The sequence below is a fragment of the Meriones unguiculatus genome, chromosome 8 (assembly GCF_030254825.1).
Source record: "Meriones unguiculatus strain TT.TT164.6M chromosome 8, Bangor_MerUng_6.1, whole genome shotgun sequence".
Lineage (NCBI taxonomy): Eukaryota > Metazoa > Chordata > Mammalia > Rodentia > Muridae > Meriones > Meriones unguiculatus.
In genome coordinates, this window is record NC_083356.1 from 33,955,466 (window position 1) to 33,973,170 (window position 17,705).

General features: G+C 37.7%; 1 protein-coding gene across 6 annotated transcripts in view; it reads left to right on the plus strand.

Moving 5' to 3' along the window:
• Positions 1-17,488, plus strand: part of Tmem71 (transmembrane protein 71) — a 35,200-nt gene extending 17,712 nt beyond the window's left edge. For 5 of the 6 annotated variants that reach the window (XM_060389340.1, XM_021655115.2, XM_021655113.2 and 2 more), the window contains 5 exons: positions 1,050-1,235; positions 5,202-5,277; positions 11,326-11,387; positions 11,489-11,549; positions 15,866-17,488. In XM_060389340.1, the coding sequence (XP_060245323.1) occupies positions 1,050-1,235; positions 5,202-5,277; positions 11,326-11,387; positions 11,489-11,549; positions 15,866-15,887 (407 nt within the window). In that variant the 3' untranslated portion in view covers positions 15,888-17,488. Of the gene's footprint in view, positions 1-1,049; positions 1,236-5,201; positions 5,278-11,325; positions 11,388-11,488; positions 11,554-15,865 lie in introns of those variants that run through there. The other variant, XM_060389342.1, reaches the window with a different exon arrangement.
• The last annotated feature ends 217 nt before the right edge of the window (positions 17,489-17,705 follow it).

Here is a 17,705-nt window from a genome sequence, read left to right on the forward strand (position 1 = left end):
GGATTTTACTATATATCAAACTGTACTTTGTTTGTACACAGATGAAACACCATGTAGATATGTACATGGTGACACTCTTACTAAGAAACATCACTCTCACTGTCTATAAATGGATCTCCTGCTCTTAAGATGGGAAGTAAATGCTTTTTATGGTCTGTCCTCCATCTTGTTGTAAAACTATGTCTTCCCTGGATCCTGCTGGGTCACTTTATTGTAACTACACTGTAGTTGGCTTCCTTCACCAAATTCTCATTCCTCTCATCTTTTGTGGTCTGAAGATATGTCTTTTATACCTCAAAGGATGGGTACAGATTAAAATACCATCTCATCCAGGAAGGCTCCACTTATCCCCTCCACTAGTGCAGTAGGCAGTGATGCCATTGTTCTGATTATTGGGGATTGAAAACGGGGCAGCACTGCTGGTTAGTTCCTATTGTCAACTTGATGCAACCTAGAATCACTTGGGGAGAGAGGATCTCAGTGAGGCATTGTCTAGATCAGACTGGGCATGTCTGTGGGCAATTATTTTTCTTGCTAATTGATTCAGCCCACTGTGAGATGCATCAGTTCCTCGGCTGAGCCCGCTGATCAGCATCAGCATAACAGAAGCTGGCTGAGCAGCAGCAGGTTGTCTATATAGGTGCACTGAGTTAATTCCTAATCTTGACTGGTGATGTACCGTGACTAGCTGCTTGAGTTATTACCTTGACTTACCCAACATGATGCACTGTAACCTGGGACTGTGAGCCAAATAAACCTCTTCTTGCTCTAAATTGCTTTTAGTCAGGGTGTTTCATTATAGAAATAGATATAAAGAAGTATAACAGTATCACTAGAGATACATATATATGTATATGTATAGAGATACATATATATATGTATACACAGACAGATAGCTAAATAAATAGACAGATGGATGGACGAATGGATGGATGGACAGACAAACTAATATTTATGGACACGCACAGACAAACACACATACACACAGAGGGGAGAAAAGAGAGAGAGAAAGAGAGACAGAGAGAAAGATTAAACTCTTGCCTTTTCAGGAAGTGATCTGGACTGTTCTCTGAGTGATGGCTGGGAGTCTCAGAAGCCAGTCACAGACACTTCAGAAGCCTCCTCTTCTGGTCACATCCTGTCTCAGTCTCTCAGGGAAAGCTCCCAGAATTCCTGTCTTCAGCCTCAGATGAAAGTAGAAGAGCATTTCCAAAAGAACATCTTGGTGCATTCAAGTAAGTCCTTTTAATATTTGCCATACCCAAACAATTCTTCCTTCTTGACTCTTAAGGATGATGTAGCAATGACTTATGTGCACTTATGAACTGGTATCAACCTGCTTAAGGGAGGATCTGGGTTCTTTGTAGTGTCCAGATGGCACAGAGTAGATTACTGCCTTTGAGAGTAGTCACAAAGTCCTCAGCAGCCCTGAGTTTACAGTGTCCTATTTTTCAAGAACCTTGATGTCTGATAAGCATTGGGTTTGGATAAACCTGAGGAGAATGATTACAGGTCTCTATTATTTACATCTTCATCTTTAGTTGTGTGTCTGGCATACTCTAAAAGGAGGGAGAAAAAGGAAGAAAAAAGAAGATGAAAAATATGTCTTTTAGTGCTATACCCCAGGAAGGAAAATGATATTCACCTCTTGGTGTTTCCTAGCATGAGTGATGGAAGAAACTCTCCAGTGTGCTTCTGACTGTTTTCCAGCAGAAGATTGATGATATTTTCATGCATTCTCACATCTGGGGGAGGAGAGCTGAGCTGGCTCTGTTGAGCTTGCAGAGATTTCAAGGTTCAGACCCCACCTATAATCCACTCTTCTAAGAGCCATTATGGGAAAAAGTGTCCTAGGCTGTACAGCAGTTAACCAAACTCTAAAATTTAACGTTGCATCTGTGCAGAGAGATGATCCTACTTCTTACTTTGCAATGAAAATGGCCCAAAGGATTTAGTATACTATGTCCTGTCTACATGAATACTCAATAGATTTGAGGTTATCACTGCAGGAGGCAGAGACTGAGTGAAAACGATCCTGTTTTCACTAGTCCCTATAAACTGTGAATAAATAATGTCCCACTGAGTATCCTTCCAAAGACACACTCATATGCCCTGCACAATATAGTCTCACTGCAGCTGTTCAGGAAGTGCTAAAGGGTCTTTAAGTACCCTATACATGCGTTTCAATGACAGAAAAGCTAGCCATGACTGTAGAGAAAACTGCCGGGCTATCAATGCCTACTAAAACTCAGCAGTTACCTCTTCCAGAGAGCCTAGCCTTCATTGTTCAGGTTTCTATAACTCTTTTTTTTTCTTTCCCTTGAGCTGTACCACTGTTGCATGCTTGCCTGTGTTTCTCATCATTCTCTGTTCCTAAGGTCATAGTCATCCTTGGATCCCAAATTGACCATACAGTGGTTGGGGAGAACAAGTACCTCATTACTGAGGTGAATCAATTCATAACTGTGTAGTTTTATTTTACATAAAAGAATGGCAAAATTCTACAGATGAAGTAAGCCTTGTACACTCATTACAAAGAATGTGACCATGACAAATGCTTGGGTTTTTTTTTTTGTTTGTTTGTTTGTTTTTAATTTGGGATGTCTGTCCTATCTTCTGTACCTGGATGGCCCTTACTTTTCTTCAAGGCCCAATGGAAATAATACTACATTTGATGAGCCTTCTTTGACCCATGCTGATTGGTGGCTAGAGTAAATTATTCTCCCATGATTCCAGAGTACTCTCCATGTATCACTACACTTAAAATATTTATTTTCCTTTATTACTGGGCTCTGATATGCTTGGCCACTCCCATTATTTATTTTCTCCATGTATAGGACTTGAGTGAGCATTCTGTTCCAGGTGACACAGCAGATGCTAATAATACTGGCTTGCTTGCCATGTTTTGTATCAGTCATGGCTTTTGAGTGCTACGCCTGAGTTGTAGTAATAAAATTCACTGGTGTCTGCAAACAATGATTCCAAACAGAGAACTTAACATTTTTCTAGTTTTCCTTGACATCTCTTCTGTGTTGTTATTGTTCCTCACAGCCCATCTTCCTCCCGTGGTGGCTCCTGGAGTTTCTGTAAACACACACTTTTCAGATTTCCAATCTGTTAGGAGAGATGTTGTTCATTTAGAGTTATGATATGAAATCCAGAACTGTTATATCAGTTCTGGGAGGATTCAGTTTTCATGGCATAAACAATCACTTTGTTGATAGGTATTTGAGGCTCCAAAAGGCTTTGAATTAGTCAAATGCTGAGAAGAAAAATAGAAGAAACCAGCTGCTTCACACTTTAGCAGGAAAAATTATTCCCCACCAAGAATATAGCATTGCTTTCCAAAACATCAAATAGAGGTTCACTGTACTCAGTGGTGTGTAGGGACATTTGGGGGGGTGAGAAATAGAGAAATAAAACTGAATACTTAAATGTGGAAAAAATGTTAAAGAAAATAGAAGGTGGTAAAATTGAGAGGAAGGTAGAGAGCACCTGAAGTTTGAGAGGAAGAATCAAGACCAAATTTCTAATGAGGTGCCAAGTCAGTGACCACTGAAGGACCAATGAACAACAGGTCCAAAACCATACAACTCATCTCTTTGTCGAATTCAAAGGCACATGCACTCATAATCATAGCCAGTGATCTTTGCTGTGTCTCAGTCTGGATTTCTTGTCCTAATTGTACATGAAATCGGGAGATATGGAGAATGCAAACACACTCTAGATAGATGGATGACATTCCAGTGAACCCACAATACTTTATTTAATTCACAGTACACATAAGTCATCCACACTTTGAGTGACATAATTTATTATTGCTCCAGTTTGGCTTGCCAGACTTCAGGATTCTACCACCTATAGGAGCTCAGTGAGATTTATAGCGAACTCCATCTTCATTTCCTGCATAAATCACAAAAATAAAAACATTCACAGTATAAAGTCTTTCTGAGTCCTAAACAACTATTGCAAAATTAAGCTTTGGGGGAAATTAAATTGAGATATATTTTCTTAAGTCCCCATGTGTTAATCTTTAAATTAGCTCTGATTTCTTAATGGTGATGAGTCTGAGACTCAAGGTCATGATTCTCATGGTCCTCATGGTTGTGACTGTTGGAAGTTTTGTACTTCTTTCCACCACTGACAACGTTCAAATAGTTCACTAATCACAGAATTTTGAAAGGGTAAATATTTCATAATACATATTTTTTTCTTCTTGGTCTTTAGAGATTTCTAGTATGCAAAGTTGCAATTGTCTTTCCATGCCTCATTTCAGAGAAAACAGTATGTAGTGTCTAGATGTAGTTTTAAAATCTTGGTACTGGCACCTCATAGCTGTGTTATCTTGAACTACTGCATCATGTCTCTCACTCTTGGTTCACTCATGTGAAAAATCAAGATAATGCTCCCTACCTTACACGGTTTGGAGTAGATGAAAGAAGCTAATGTATGAAAAACATTTGTGGAGCAGGGCACGGTGGTGCATTCCTGTAATCCCAGCATTCAGGGGCCAGAGGCAGGCGGACCTCTGTGCGTTCAAGGCCAGCCTGGTCTATAAAGAGTCCGGGACAGCCAAGGTTACACAGAGAAACCCTGCCTCAAAAAAGAAAAAAAAAAGTATTTGTGAATTATAAAGTGCTCTGCAAATTGTAGGCATTCTTATTGTTGTGGTGGTCAGAACAATCATAACCATCACCACATTTTTAGAGTTCTGACTTCAGCACAAACTGTACAAGGGCTTCTTCCAATATCAAAGCAGACAGACAGTATGAGACATTTTGAGTTGCATAGTTTTTTTTTTTGCTCTGAGAGAGAAAATTATATTCATTTATTTTGGAACTTTCTAGCCAATGAACCTATATAATGTGACATGATTTTTCAAAAAAGATTTTTAAAATTTATGCACATGTGTACGTGTCTGCCTGAATTTATATGTTCCATGTGTGTTCAGGAGCCCATGGAGACTGGAAAAGGGCATCAGATAACCTGGAACTAACATTGTGAGCTACCATGTAGTTACTAGGCATGCTCTTAACCATTGACCATTGTCCCAGCTATACTTGACATGCTTTTATCTTGTTATTGATGAGTGATTGTTTAAACTGATGTGCATTTGAAAACTATGAGGCAGCTTTAACAGGAATTTCTCCCCAGGGTTATTTAATCAGCAATGATCTATGATTGATTTCTCCTTCCTGCAGGATCTGGTTTGATGCACAAGGTTTCTTTTCAGGCAATCCTGCTAGCAGTGTGCTTAATCATTTCTGCATGTGCAAGGTAATTCTAGTTTTCATGTTTTGCAATAATGTTTCATAATCAATGGTGAGCTGTAACTAATGAATGATTTTCTTGCTCCTTCCACAAAACATTTAGGTAGCTCTATAGCTAAGATTTGTTCGTTTATTTGTTATGACATTGTCTTTTATTCTTCAAATACCTCCTCTATCCTCTACAATACATACAGAAGGCAGTGTGTGTTTAGAAATTGATTTTACCATGTGCTATCTTCTGTTTAGGCAGTAACAGAAAGGATAGCTGTAATCTAAGTTTCCCTTCCAGTGCATTCTAGAGCACTTGAAATCCCCACTGAGATTTCTATTGAAGTTTATACGCTAAAATACAGAAGTATCAAAAAGATATTCTCTAAACTTAAGAGTCTAAAGGATAACAATACTTATTTAGAACAAGCAGAGTTCTGCATAGGAACACATAGGCAGCTATGAGTTGATTAGCCTATTGAGAGAAGGGAAGATTTATAAAGGGAAAAATTAAAAAGAATTATAGTATTTTGAAACAATGTGATTGCCACAGTGATTGACACTAAGAATGATGTTATATTGAGGTTGAAAGGCAGTTGTTGGGCAGATGTCCTCATAGAAGTACTTTCATTTTTAAATTAGTTTTTTTTATTGATTTATTATTTATTACAATTTATTCACTTTGTATCCTGGCTGTAACCCCCTCCCTCATCTCCTCTCAGTCCCGTCCTCCCTCCTACTTCTCCCTTTATGCCCCTGTCCTAGTCCACTGATAGGGGAGATCTTTTTTCCCCTACTATCTGACCCTTTATATAAGGTTGTAGTGAGCTGATGGCAACATGTGGTCCTGGGTAGGGTACTTTGAAATAGTTACTGTCAGGGAATCATGTGTTAAGACCCTTTGTTTATGCTGTCCTGGATTTAACTTTTGCTGGAATTGGCACAATGACTTTTTCTTATCATGCCAACTTTCACATAAAAACTGTCAAGTCCAGAAGAGCCAGCTTAGCACGGGAGGATACACAGCACTTAGTCCTGACTAGAGGTGTGCCAACATCTACCTCCTACCCTACACGTTCTTGCTATGCCATCTTGGTCTGTCTTTTCCCAAAAATTCTAAGAAAATGTTCAAGTCCCATCATTACTAAGCCTGTTCATGTCTCAGAGTCTTTGTTCCCTCTGCCTGGTACAAGTCTGTTTCACTAAGATAATAATATGTGACCTTACTTCTTTCTGGAATATTTTCAAATTCTGTATTTGAGAGAACTTCCCTGGCATGTACGTGTTGACACTACTGCACTGTTCATCACACATATATGATACTTTCCTTTACTTCAGAGCACTTTCTACCCCTGACCCATTACTATATGTTCAGTTATCCAAATATTGATCATCTAGCTCTCACTATAAGAATGTGAGCAAAGCTGGCTGTGGGGGTGCACACATGTAATCCCAGTAGTCAGGGTTTCAGAGGCAGGCAGATCTCTGTGAGTTCAAGGCCAGTCTGATCTACAAAATGAGTCCATGATAGCCAAGGCTACACAGAGAAACCCTGTCTCAAAAAGCAAACCAACCAAGCAAGCAAAGAATGTGAGCAATCTAGTAGTAATGGCATGCCTTGGCAAGTACAAGTGTTTTCAGTACAAGCTTGATATCTTGAGTTCAATACTTAGAACCCACACTGAAAAGAGAAAACCAACTCCTGAAAGCTGTCCTGTCACATGTGTGACACACACACACGAGTAGATAAAATTTAAAATATTTCTTAAAAAATATGAGCAATCTGGGACTGACATCAATTTATTGCCCTCACTTCTGTATCCTTAATGATAAGAGTTGGTTGATATTTTTGAGTGGATGGATGAAATGAAAATGAACAGTAAAGCCTTATAAGCTCCACAGTCTTTGGACTCCGGTGAGAAATGCTACTCACTTTTAATTCCTGTATCCTGAGGGTCAAATGCCTCCATATTGCTTGGGAAGGTTGATTTTTCCAATGCCAATTCTTAGATTCTCTCACTGAAGTATGAGTTTAGGCCTAGTGAGAGTTAGTATTTTAAAATAAGCCTCCCACTTAATTATGAGGTCTGAGAAACATTTTAAATCACAATGGGACCAAAAGAACAAAAGGAGGAGGCTCTATGGCTAAAAATAGATGGTAACATTTTTTATTACATACCCCAAATTGGGAACTGATAATGTGCATTGGTACAATAATGGCTGGAAGAAATTATGCGGAGCAATCATAGTCAGCATTCTTTTAACTTAGTGTGTTCCAAACTTCCAACTTGGCCAGGAAACCCCATCTCATATTTGACAGGGCTTTCAGTGATACCTCTTGGGTTAATGTATGTAGATGCATCCAGCCGTGAGAAGTAGAGCTTAACTCCATATCACTTTTGTGTGAGCTGTGTTTAGAAACTGGTTTCCAAAGATCAGATAAGGAAGTGAATAGAAATGATGCCTGTTGAGTGGAAAGAGGTGGTTGGTACCCTCTCTGGCGAGCAAGGTCAAAGTCAGTTAGCTGAGGCTCACTGTTGAGGGTGCCCTTGACAAAAAGCAGGAAGATTGGCATTTTACATGTATGGTCTTCCAAATGCCAGCCTAGCCATTAAAAAAAAATAAAGAGAAAACTCAAATGAAGGACTTTCAGAACATCCGAAGTCGTCCTCAAAGCCAGTAAGGTCACCAAGGGCTATGCTGTCATATTCCAAAGGAGTCTAAAGAAACCTGATGGCTAACTAAGCATAATGTGCTTCCTGGATGGGATCCTGGAACAGAAAAGGGCATTAAGGTAAAACTAAAAAAATCCAAATTTCAGCATTTACTCATATTCATGTGTAACTGAAGGATTTTAAAAATGAGCTTAAATGTATTTATTCTGTGACATTTTCATACATATATATAACACATTCTGATCATATTCATCCCTTAACCCTCTTTTTTCCTCTCCCTACCTCACAGAATTTTAATTTGTACTCTGAGATTATAATTCAACACTGTAGTTTGTGTTTTGTCTTTCTTTTTTCCTTGCTCAGTACTTCTCATTTCACTACCACGATTTCTTACAATCTTGAAGATTGGCTGCGATGGCCCTTTTATATATTATAATTTAAACTTACTTTGATATGTGTCTGTGCGTGTGCTTGTGCATGTGTATGTGTTTCCCATCACCCAGGCTTCTCTCTAATTCTTCATGTAACCGAGACTGACCGCGTACTCCTACTCCTCTGACTCTATCTCCCAAATACTTAATACACGTACTACCACACGTGACTTTTGCTTTTCTTAGAAAAAACATTTAATCAAATAGCATATATAGTGCCAACAATGCACACAGTTCCCGTGAAATCATGAAAGTATGGCAGCTAAAAATAAACATATGAAAGTGTAGTCACGTGAGAATGCCCCATCTTGAAACCAACAGCAACAATAAGTCACCATCATTTGTAAATTGTCTCTTGATTTGAAAGAATGTTCATGTCCTTTTGAATTCAGGAAATAAGGTTTATTTGCAGGGCTGGCATTCACTTGGCCAGCTCAACCAAAACCTTTTAGTCACTTTAGGTTTCTGTTTCTCTCATGCTGTTATCCTAACTCCCTGATCAATAAATCTTATTTCTTCCACAAAATATATTCTGAATCATTGCTCCTTAGTATTTCCATTGTTCTTTATAAAACAATTAAATAACAAAGAACTCAGGCTCATCTTGTATTTTTTCTGCCCTAGATTTAGTCATTTATCTGAAATTCCCAAAATTCTTTTATTGTAGAACATTATGAAATCTGTCTGACAAGTGTACTCATTGGCATTGGGAAGCCATGGCTTCCTAGCTGTCTGTAGACAGAAATGAGGAACATTTTTGCATATGTAATAATCTTGGCACATACATGTGGAAATTATGTATCTATACACACATAAAGTAACTCAAATGCATTTATGTTGATATATCTAACCCTATCCCAGTACCACATGACTCATTCCAGGTTTCCCTGTCACTTTTGTTATCCACAGGCTTCTACTTTGGCAGTTGGGAACCTGATTTTCATTATTTTCCACTGAACTGATTCATTCCTGCTGTACGTGTACAGAAGTTGTAGAATTAATAACTCATACCCCATGATAGGCAACCTTACTGATACAAGCACAATGGTTTTGTTTAATTCCTTCCATTTCTGGTCTTAGATTTCTAGGTTAGGCTCCATTTCTTGAGGTTACATCATTCATTTGTAATACATACAGTATTTGTCTGCATCTTATCCTGAAGGTTTCCAACATCCTGATTGAGTTGTTTTTGTTTTTGTTTTTGTTTTGTTTTTGTACCTAACATAGTGATAATGGGTAACCTCAATATCTGATTCTCCCCAATAAACAGGCCATCCAGACAAAAACTAAACAAAGTAATGTGAGTTAGATGACGCCATAAGCCAAATGGACTTAACTTCTACAGAGCATTCCTCCTGAACCCTAAAGAACATATCTTGTTCTCAGCAGCTCATTGAACTTTCCCCAAATTGACAACGTTATTACACAAATAAAGTCTTATATGGTATTAAAAAAAATTGAAATAACGCTCTGTATTCTATCTGACCAACACTGATTAATGCTATTTAACACAACAATATAATCAGCAAAGTGTACAAACTAATGGGAGCTCACTACATTTGAGTCTTTGAAAACTGGGTCAAGACAGACATCTAAAGTGAAATTAAAAACTTCTAATAAGTAAATGATAATAAAGAGACAACATATGCAAACCTATATAATACAATGAAGGCTATTTTAAGAGGCAAGTTCACAATTCTAAGGGCCTACATAAAAAATAGTAGTGACCTCATATTAATAACTTAATGACACACCGGGAAGCTAGAAGCAATAATAGTCCAAAAAAGTACATGAGGATAAATAACAAAGGGTTGAAATCAATGAAATAGAAGCAACAACAAAAATACAAATAGTAAAGAAAAAGGTTGGTTCTTTGAGAAAATCAACAAGACTGATACATATTTAACCAGATTAACTGAAAGATGGAGAGAGAAGACCTAAGTTAACAAAAGTAGAGATTAAAAGAGGAGACAGATACTGAGGAAATTCAGAGAACCATAAGGGCAAATTATGAAATGGAATTGCAGAATAGGTCTGCTTTAATTTTGAAGAAAGTGCCAAACTGTGTTCCAGAATATTTTCTTCCCATCAACAATGGTGGAGTTTCGGTTGTTTTTATATAATCTAGACATGACCCCTTTAGTAGATCAGTGATCTGCAGATATTTTTTTTCCTGAATTTTCACTGTCTTTTCATCATCTTAACAGTGTTATTCCCAGAGAAAACCTTTTTTCCCCCTTACATCTTCAGACAGTTTAATTTTTCATTTTTCTTTCATAGACTCTGCACTTCAAACTGTATTCATGGACAAATACAAGGTCATGCAGTTTTCCTCTGTGACTTTCTCTGGAAGTCTTGCGTGTCATGGTTTACCATGTAGTCTCTGACTTTTCAACTTCTCTTGTGTGTGAGATAAGACATGCATGGAAGTTCATTCTTCTTTCGAATGTACGATTGTTTCAAGACCATTGGTTGAAAGAACTATCCTTCCGTTGAGCGGAACTACACTCCTGTCAAAAATCAATTTACAAGGCTGGAGAGAAGTCTCAGCAGTTAAGAGGTCCCAAGTTCAGATCCCAGAACTCACATTAAGTGGTTAATGACAGCCTTCAGCTACAGAGGGATCTAATACCTCTGGCCTCCATCTCCATGGGTGCTTCACTCACATTCGTATCCTGCCCTTCCTGCACACATAGATATACACATAATTTAAAGAAAAAGAACTCTCTCTGTGTCCTTTTTTAAAAGACATCTGTTTAATATCCATGTGTTCCTAGCTCAGGGTTCCCTGTTCTCCTTTGTTGCCCTACCTGCCTATACTTGTACTGATACACACTGCTTTGATTTTGCAGATATATAGAAAATCTTTACATTCGGAGTCTATTCTTAATCTAAAGTCATGCCGTATGTGCTGGAAGTGCAGGGTTAATGTGCTAAAACTACACAATCTTGTTGTTTCAGATGGTGTATGGGAGGAGAATTAGCAAGCATCTTTACATGTGCGTCGATGATCACAATTGCTTGTGAGTAACTTTTCCCAGATTGTTGCTCTATTTTTTTTGGAAGTTACCCAAATTATTGTCATTTAAATAAAATAAATATGTATTTCTCTTTTCTACCCAAGATGTTGTAAAATCACTGTTTCTGAACCTTGCCAGCTATTTCAAAGCTACCGCCTATGCTAGGTAAGTGCTACCTCAGCTATCATCACTGTCTGGTCAAAGATGTCAGAATCTGGTATTTATAGGTTTCTGCTAAGTAAGAGATGATAAGGTCTGCACAGAGGTACTTTCCCCATCAGCATATGAAGAATATTTTCTTTTACTGCTAAAATCTAGTAGCAGTCTTAGAATTATGCTTTATTCTCATAATAAATAGAATTAGGGAAATATAACTGGAAATAATAGGGAATTCAGCATCCTAAAACATTATTTTTTAAAAGTGCCATTATAGATTCATAGCATTGCACTTTCAAAATATCTCATATTAAGATGTCTTTGTGGTAAGGCTTCCCAAATGAGTGGCAAAATGCCTGAGAAATGACCTGTTATGAACAATAATTTCTCTCTCCTCTCTACCTCTCCTAATGAGGTTCCAGAGGGCTCTTGAGGTCTAAGAGATGCTCACAGAATTTAAAGCAGGCTTTGGAGTGTCCTCTCATGCAAGACAGTCTGTGTTGATAATCTTCACTTTACTGCGGTGGTTGAGGCCAGCTTCAATAGCTTAGAGATAGAGTAGGTCTGCAAGTCAAATCACTTTGTTGACCTTTGCATATGACTCTGCCACCTTGTTTATGAAATCCTGGTCCTGATTCTGAAAGCAGTAGAGTGGGTGGAGACGTACTTTGTTTACAACTCTGGGTAATATGGATTTGCTGACATTTTTGAATGACATTTCCCATAATTTTTAGCCATTCAAGTTTCTGAAGACAGACATTAATATAACTGAGATTTGCTGAATTTAATAGGTAATTGGGTGTTGCAGTCACCCCCTAAATTCCTGCTCTTTAACACTTGTTAGATACATTTGTTTAAAATTCTTCTACAATAACTACTTACTTCCTAGCTATAGTTTAAATCATTTTAGATCTAAGTGGAGGCTCACAGGCTTACATTTTCCAGCCTTTTCTACAGTTTTTCAGGAAGGATCAAGTTATTTTTAAATTAATACTTATTTTTGACAGTTATATATATACATATATATGAATTATATATAGTTTATAATAATTGAATTTTAGTCACTTTTACCTCATCCTACCCTATTTCAGTTCCTCTTCATCTCCTGCTAAACCCTACATTTTACCAACTCCCTTTTTTATTTTCACATATTTTTCGTATCTATGACTCACTGAGTTTTAAAAGCATAGGTAGGAAGTTATTTACTAGAGCACAATTTATCAGTGGCTAAGCCACTGAAGAAAGTGACACCTTTCCTCCAACCACTACTTATTGTCAATAGTTCCTTAGAGAAGGGTGTGGCCTCATGAGCCCTTGTCTCTCCTATGATGGAATGTTGATGAGCCTAGTCTCATACAGATCTTGTGTAGGCAGCCACAACGGCAGTGAGTTTAAGTGCACATCAAGTGTGGTGTTATCATGTCGGTAAGATCGTAATTCTCAGTGCCCATTCCTTTAGGTATTATATTCTTTCCACCCTTGTCATCTTGTGATGTTCAATAGTGGCTCAGTTTTGAATGCCAAGATAACAACAGACAGCTCTAAGCTAACAGAAAGGATCCCAGTATTTCCTAGCATACTTGACCATCAGAGCTAAGAAAATAAAAGGGAACAAGAAGGTGGCTTGGAGTGTGTCTTAGTTGTATAGAGCTTGTTTACTATGCACAGGCCTTCATTTGAGCTCCACAATAAAAAAATAAAAACATTTTTCACCCAAAGATATATTTTAGAACCCAAATTTCTGAAGTGATAACATTGTTAAGTTTGTTCAACAGTGAGGCATACATAATTCATTAAAAATTAAGTGTAGAGTTAATTGGAAAAAGTGAGTTGTCATCATGTATTGAAGTTCTGTGGTAAAGGCAGAATTATTCAAAACAGGGATGAGGGTAGGGCCTCTAGGCTCTAAAGTCCTAAAGGAGCTATCTTCTGCTTCCAACTTTAGGCCTTCTGAATCCTGTTCCTGAGAGTCTTTAGTCATTATAATGTCTCTGGGTAATTCTTTACACATTTACTATGATAATCTTATAAAAATTATTCCTGTAACTTTTACCCCTTGATCTGTGGCATCAGTTACCCTACCAAAACTTTACTGGTAACTATGTTCTGTACCAAGTACAGTTCATCTGAACAGTCATAAAATAAATTTCTTTCATGGATACCAAGGTCACAAAACCAAGGTATATGGACAGTCTTAATACTTCGGAGCATGCAATAGGCAAGGTAGATTTTTTTCCTTGGTAAATACAAGTACGGATCTTATAGTTAGACCAAGTGAACACCAGAAAGGAAGTTTCCCCAGCTGGGGAGAGGTATAGGATGTGGACAAGCAGGTCTTCCTGGAAAAGGCACTATGTGATTTGACCTGTTACTGTAAATCTCCTAAGTTGGATTTCAGGCACCTCCCCACTGCTCTGAGGATCTCCTTTGTTCTTTGCTAAAAACAAATCCTCCTCCCTGTCTCCTTCCCCTCTTCTCTTATTGTCTCTCCATTTGTTCCTATTTCCTACTTACCAGTTTTCATATACATGCTCACTTATATTGAAGATCTGTATCCACCCCAAAAACCTTCAAAATAGAAGATGCTGTATACATATTCATCATCCCAAAGATGGTTTCTTTATCATTGCTTGAAGGACTTTACACAGCAGAGTCCCATGCCTGTTATTAAAGATGTTGCAACTCTCTTCTTCTTACATAATGTATCTAAAAGATAATGAAACATATATGTGGTTATTAATATCAAGAGTCAAGAATGACTCATAAGTCTCCTCACACAATCAGTGATGAAGGAACTGGGTGGAGGGTCACTGAGTTTAGTTCAATAGATATCCACACTGCAGCCTTCCCACACTCACCTTGTACTATGCAAAAATAGATTAGATTAGATGCCTTCTCCTTGACATTCCAGTGTTCTCAATTCATATCTCCTTTTACATCATACATCAGTATCTGCCACCTGCCTTTCTCGTTGATTTTAAAGTCTACAATTGGGAGGGTTGCTCATAATTCAACATTGCTGGAGCAGCCCTGGTTCATGAAGGTCACAGGTATCCTATGCCTCCAATGAATTACTTAGCCTCAGTGTAAATATTCTGCATACCCATGACAGACATCCTAGTACCAGGACAGGTAGCATGTTGTACTAATTTTATTTATGTTGGTATGATAAAATCTCCTGTCCAAAAAAGACAATATAAGAGAGGAAAGGGTTCATTTAGCCTAAAGTCTTAAGTTACAGTCTATCACTAAAGGAAAATCAAGGCAGGAGTTCAAGCAACTAGCCACATTGCATCCACAGTGTAGTGCAGAGAACAAATGCATTCTTCCTTCTTTTAGCTAGCTTTCCCCCACTCTTTATATAGTCAGGGCTTCCCTGACTAGGGAATGGTGCTGTCTTCAACACGCTGGGTATTCTCACCTGAGTTAACAGTTATGACAATGGGAGTAGGGGGGCAGTGGGAGAAGGGTAGGATACGACTTTAATCCCAGCACTCAGAGAGGCAGAGGCAGGCCGATCTCTGTGAGATTGAGGCCAGCCTAGTCTACAAAGTGAGTCTAGGACAGCCCAAGCCTACACAGAGAAACCCTGTGTGGGGAAAAAAGAAACGCTTATGTCAATTCTCTACAGACACACTGATTCTAGGTAATTCCTCAAAGGACCTCTCTTCTCAAGTGAGTAAATTATGTCAAGATAAGAATTAAAAGCAACCAGAATGCAAGTTTGTTCTCTTCTGTTAGATGGAAACTTCATTCCTGTTAATGATAATGTTAATGTTAACTTTAGAGACTGAAGACATTGAAACTACAACCATGTTAACCCTGTAGGCCGATGGTTCTCAACCTGTAAGTTGTGATTCTTTTAGGGAGTCAAATGACCCTTTCACAAAGGTTGCATATATCCTGAAGATCAGATATTTACATTATGATTCATAACTGTAACAAAATTGATGTTAGGAAGTAGCAACAGAAATAATTTTATGGTTGGGTTTACCACAACATGAGGAACTGTATTAAAGGGTCACAGTATTAGGAAGGTTGAGAACCAACCACTGCTCAAGGCTGTACTCCTCGCTTGATGCAGATGAAAAAAATATTATAAAGTGGTAATTTGCCAATTTCCATGGTGAGCTCTAAAAGTGAAACCTGCCTGGTTTTAGAGAAGAGGGCACAGAAAACTGCCAGGGATTGATGTAGCATGAATCTAAGTGGAGGCTCCACTCTCCGTAGCAGTGATTGTTCAAGCTAGTTTGCGTATGGTTAGATAATGCAAGTTTGTGTATGTGTGTGAATTATTCATTTATTTTCTCCTTCCTCTAATCTAGGTTTGACAGCCTAAGCCTTTGAAGAATACATGTGATGAACGTCTTCAATCAGAATATCTGGAAACAGTAATTTGTAGTCTTCTTAAAATCGACCACTTTTTTTGGAAGTCAGTGAGCAAATGGATAACAGAAAAAAAGTTTAATTTGACAATGTAATTTCTTTCTAAAAAAAAATCTCAATTTCCATATGTAATGGTAATTGGTTCATGACAATAATATTAATTTTCCTTTGTTTCACAAACATTGTCAGTTGAAAGGGAAGGGACAGGGGAAAAGACACAAGGCAGAACACCTGGAATAATGCTCCCCTGAAATTTCAGGTGTAGCCTGAAGTGGACCGCAAACATTAATTTTAATTAGAGAATTCTGTGAGAGGCTTGAACTATAAATATCTCTTGTCTGCTAGCATGCAGCTATGCCTTGCTGACCTACTTTAACTAAACAATGCAAACAAACTTATATATTTAACACAAACTGCAAATGAAATAGATACACTTTGTACATACAATACAATAAATATATGCTTTTGAAAATGTGCATTGATGTTAGATGGTGAAAATAGGTTCTATGATTTGTCTACAAAGGGCTGTGTGCTGAAACCTTGATTGTCAGTGTGGCCATGTTAAGAGATGGTAGGACCCTTAAGAACCAGTGGAATACCTTTAGATCACTGGGGGACTTCCCTCAGAATGTATAAATCACCAGTTCCTCAGTCTGTCTCTGGCTGTTCAGCTGCATGATCTTCCCCTCCTACATCCACCATGTGATGTGATGCCATCGACCTTGAAAACATCATTGGAAGGAAGCAGATGCTGGTATCATGCACTTGAACTTCCAGAGCAGTGAGCCCTTTTTCATTGCTTAATATCCTGCCCGGAGTATTTTATTACAGTCATGGTAAACAGGCTAAGAAAGTAAGGAGCTGATTATTGAAGGAAAATAAGCAGGGGGGAGCCTTTCCTTGGAATATGAATTATTCTCTTGAACTATTTACTATGTTTTTTTTTAAATTTCTTGGGAATAATGATCATATATCATTCAAGTTGTGATGAAAATATGATGTTTAAAAAATTCTTTAAGTACCAAATAAAGGAAAAATAGTGTTCTAAAATGTACAAAAGTGGTAAAAACTATATAACTGGCTGAAAAGTTATAGAAGACTCTCATTATTCTTACCTCTCACCAGAAAATTTCAGATGTAGCCTGCTGAGAATATTCTATGGTGAAAAGCATCTGTTTATAGAAACTATATACTTTACAATAGTAATACCAAATTAATCCTTTTTATATCTCTGATGGTTAATAGTCATTGTCTACTTGACTGTATTTAGCATCATCCATGAAACACACCTTTCTTATGTCTCTGTGGTTGTTTCTAAAGAGGTTTAACTGAAGAGAAAATATCTAACCTGAACTTGGGTACCACTATCCCATGGGCTGGTGTTCTAGACTTAATAAAAAGGAAGGAGGGAGAAAGGGAACTAAGCAACAGCATTCATCTCTCTCTCTTTCTTGACTATGGACACAATGTGACTAATCACTCATGCTTCTGTTTTTTGCCTTCCTATCATGATGGACTGTATCCCCTTAAACTTTGAGTCAAATAAACTGTTCTTTACTTAAGTTTCTTTTGTCAGTTGTTTTGTCAAAGCAATAAGAAAAGTAACTATTATAAATATATTATTTGGTTTCTGTACCTTTTTGGCTGGGTGGAATTATACTAATAAGTAGGCAAACTCACCATCAAATTACATATATAGTATATGTATCATATAGTTTATATTTACCTATATACATGTACTCTTCACACATCTATTGACCTTGATTATTTGGATTTCTT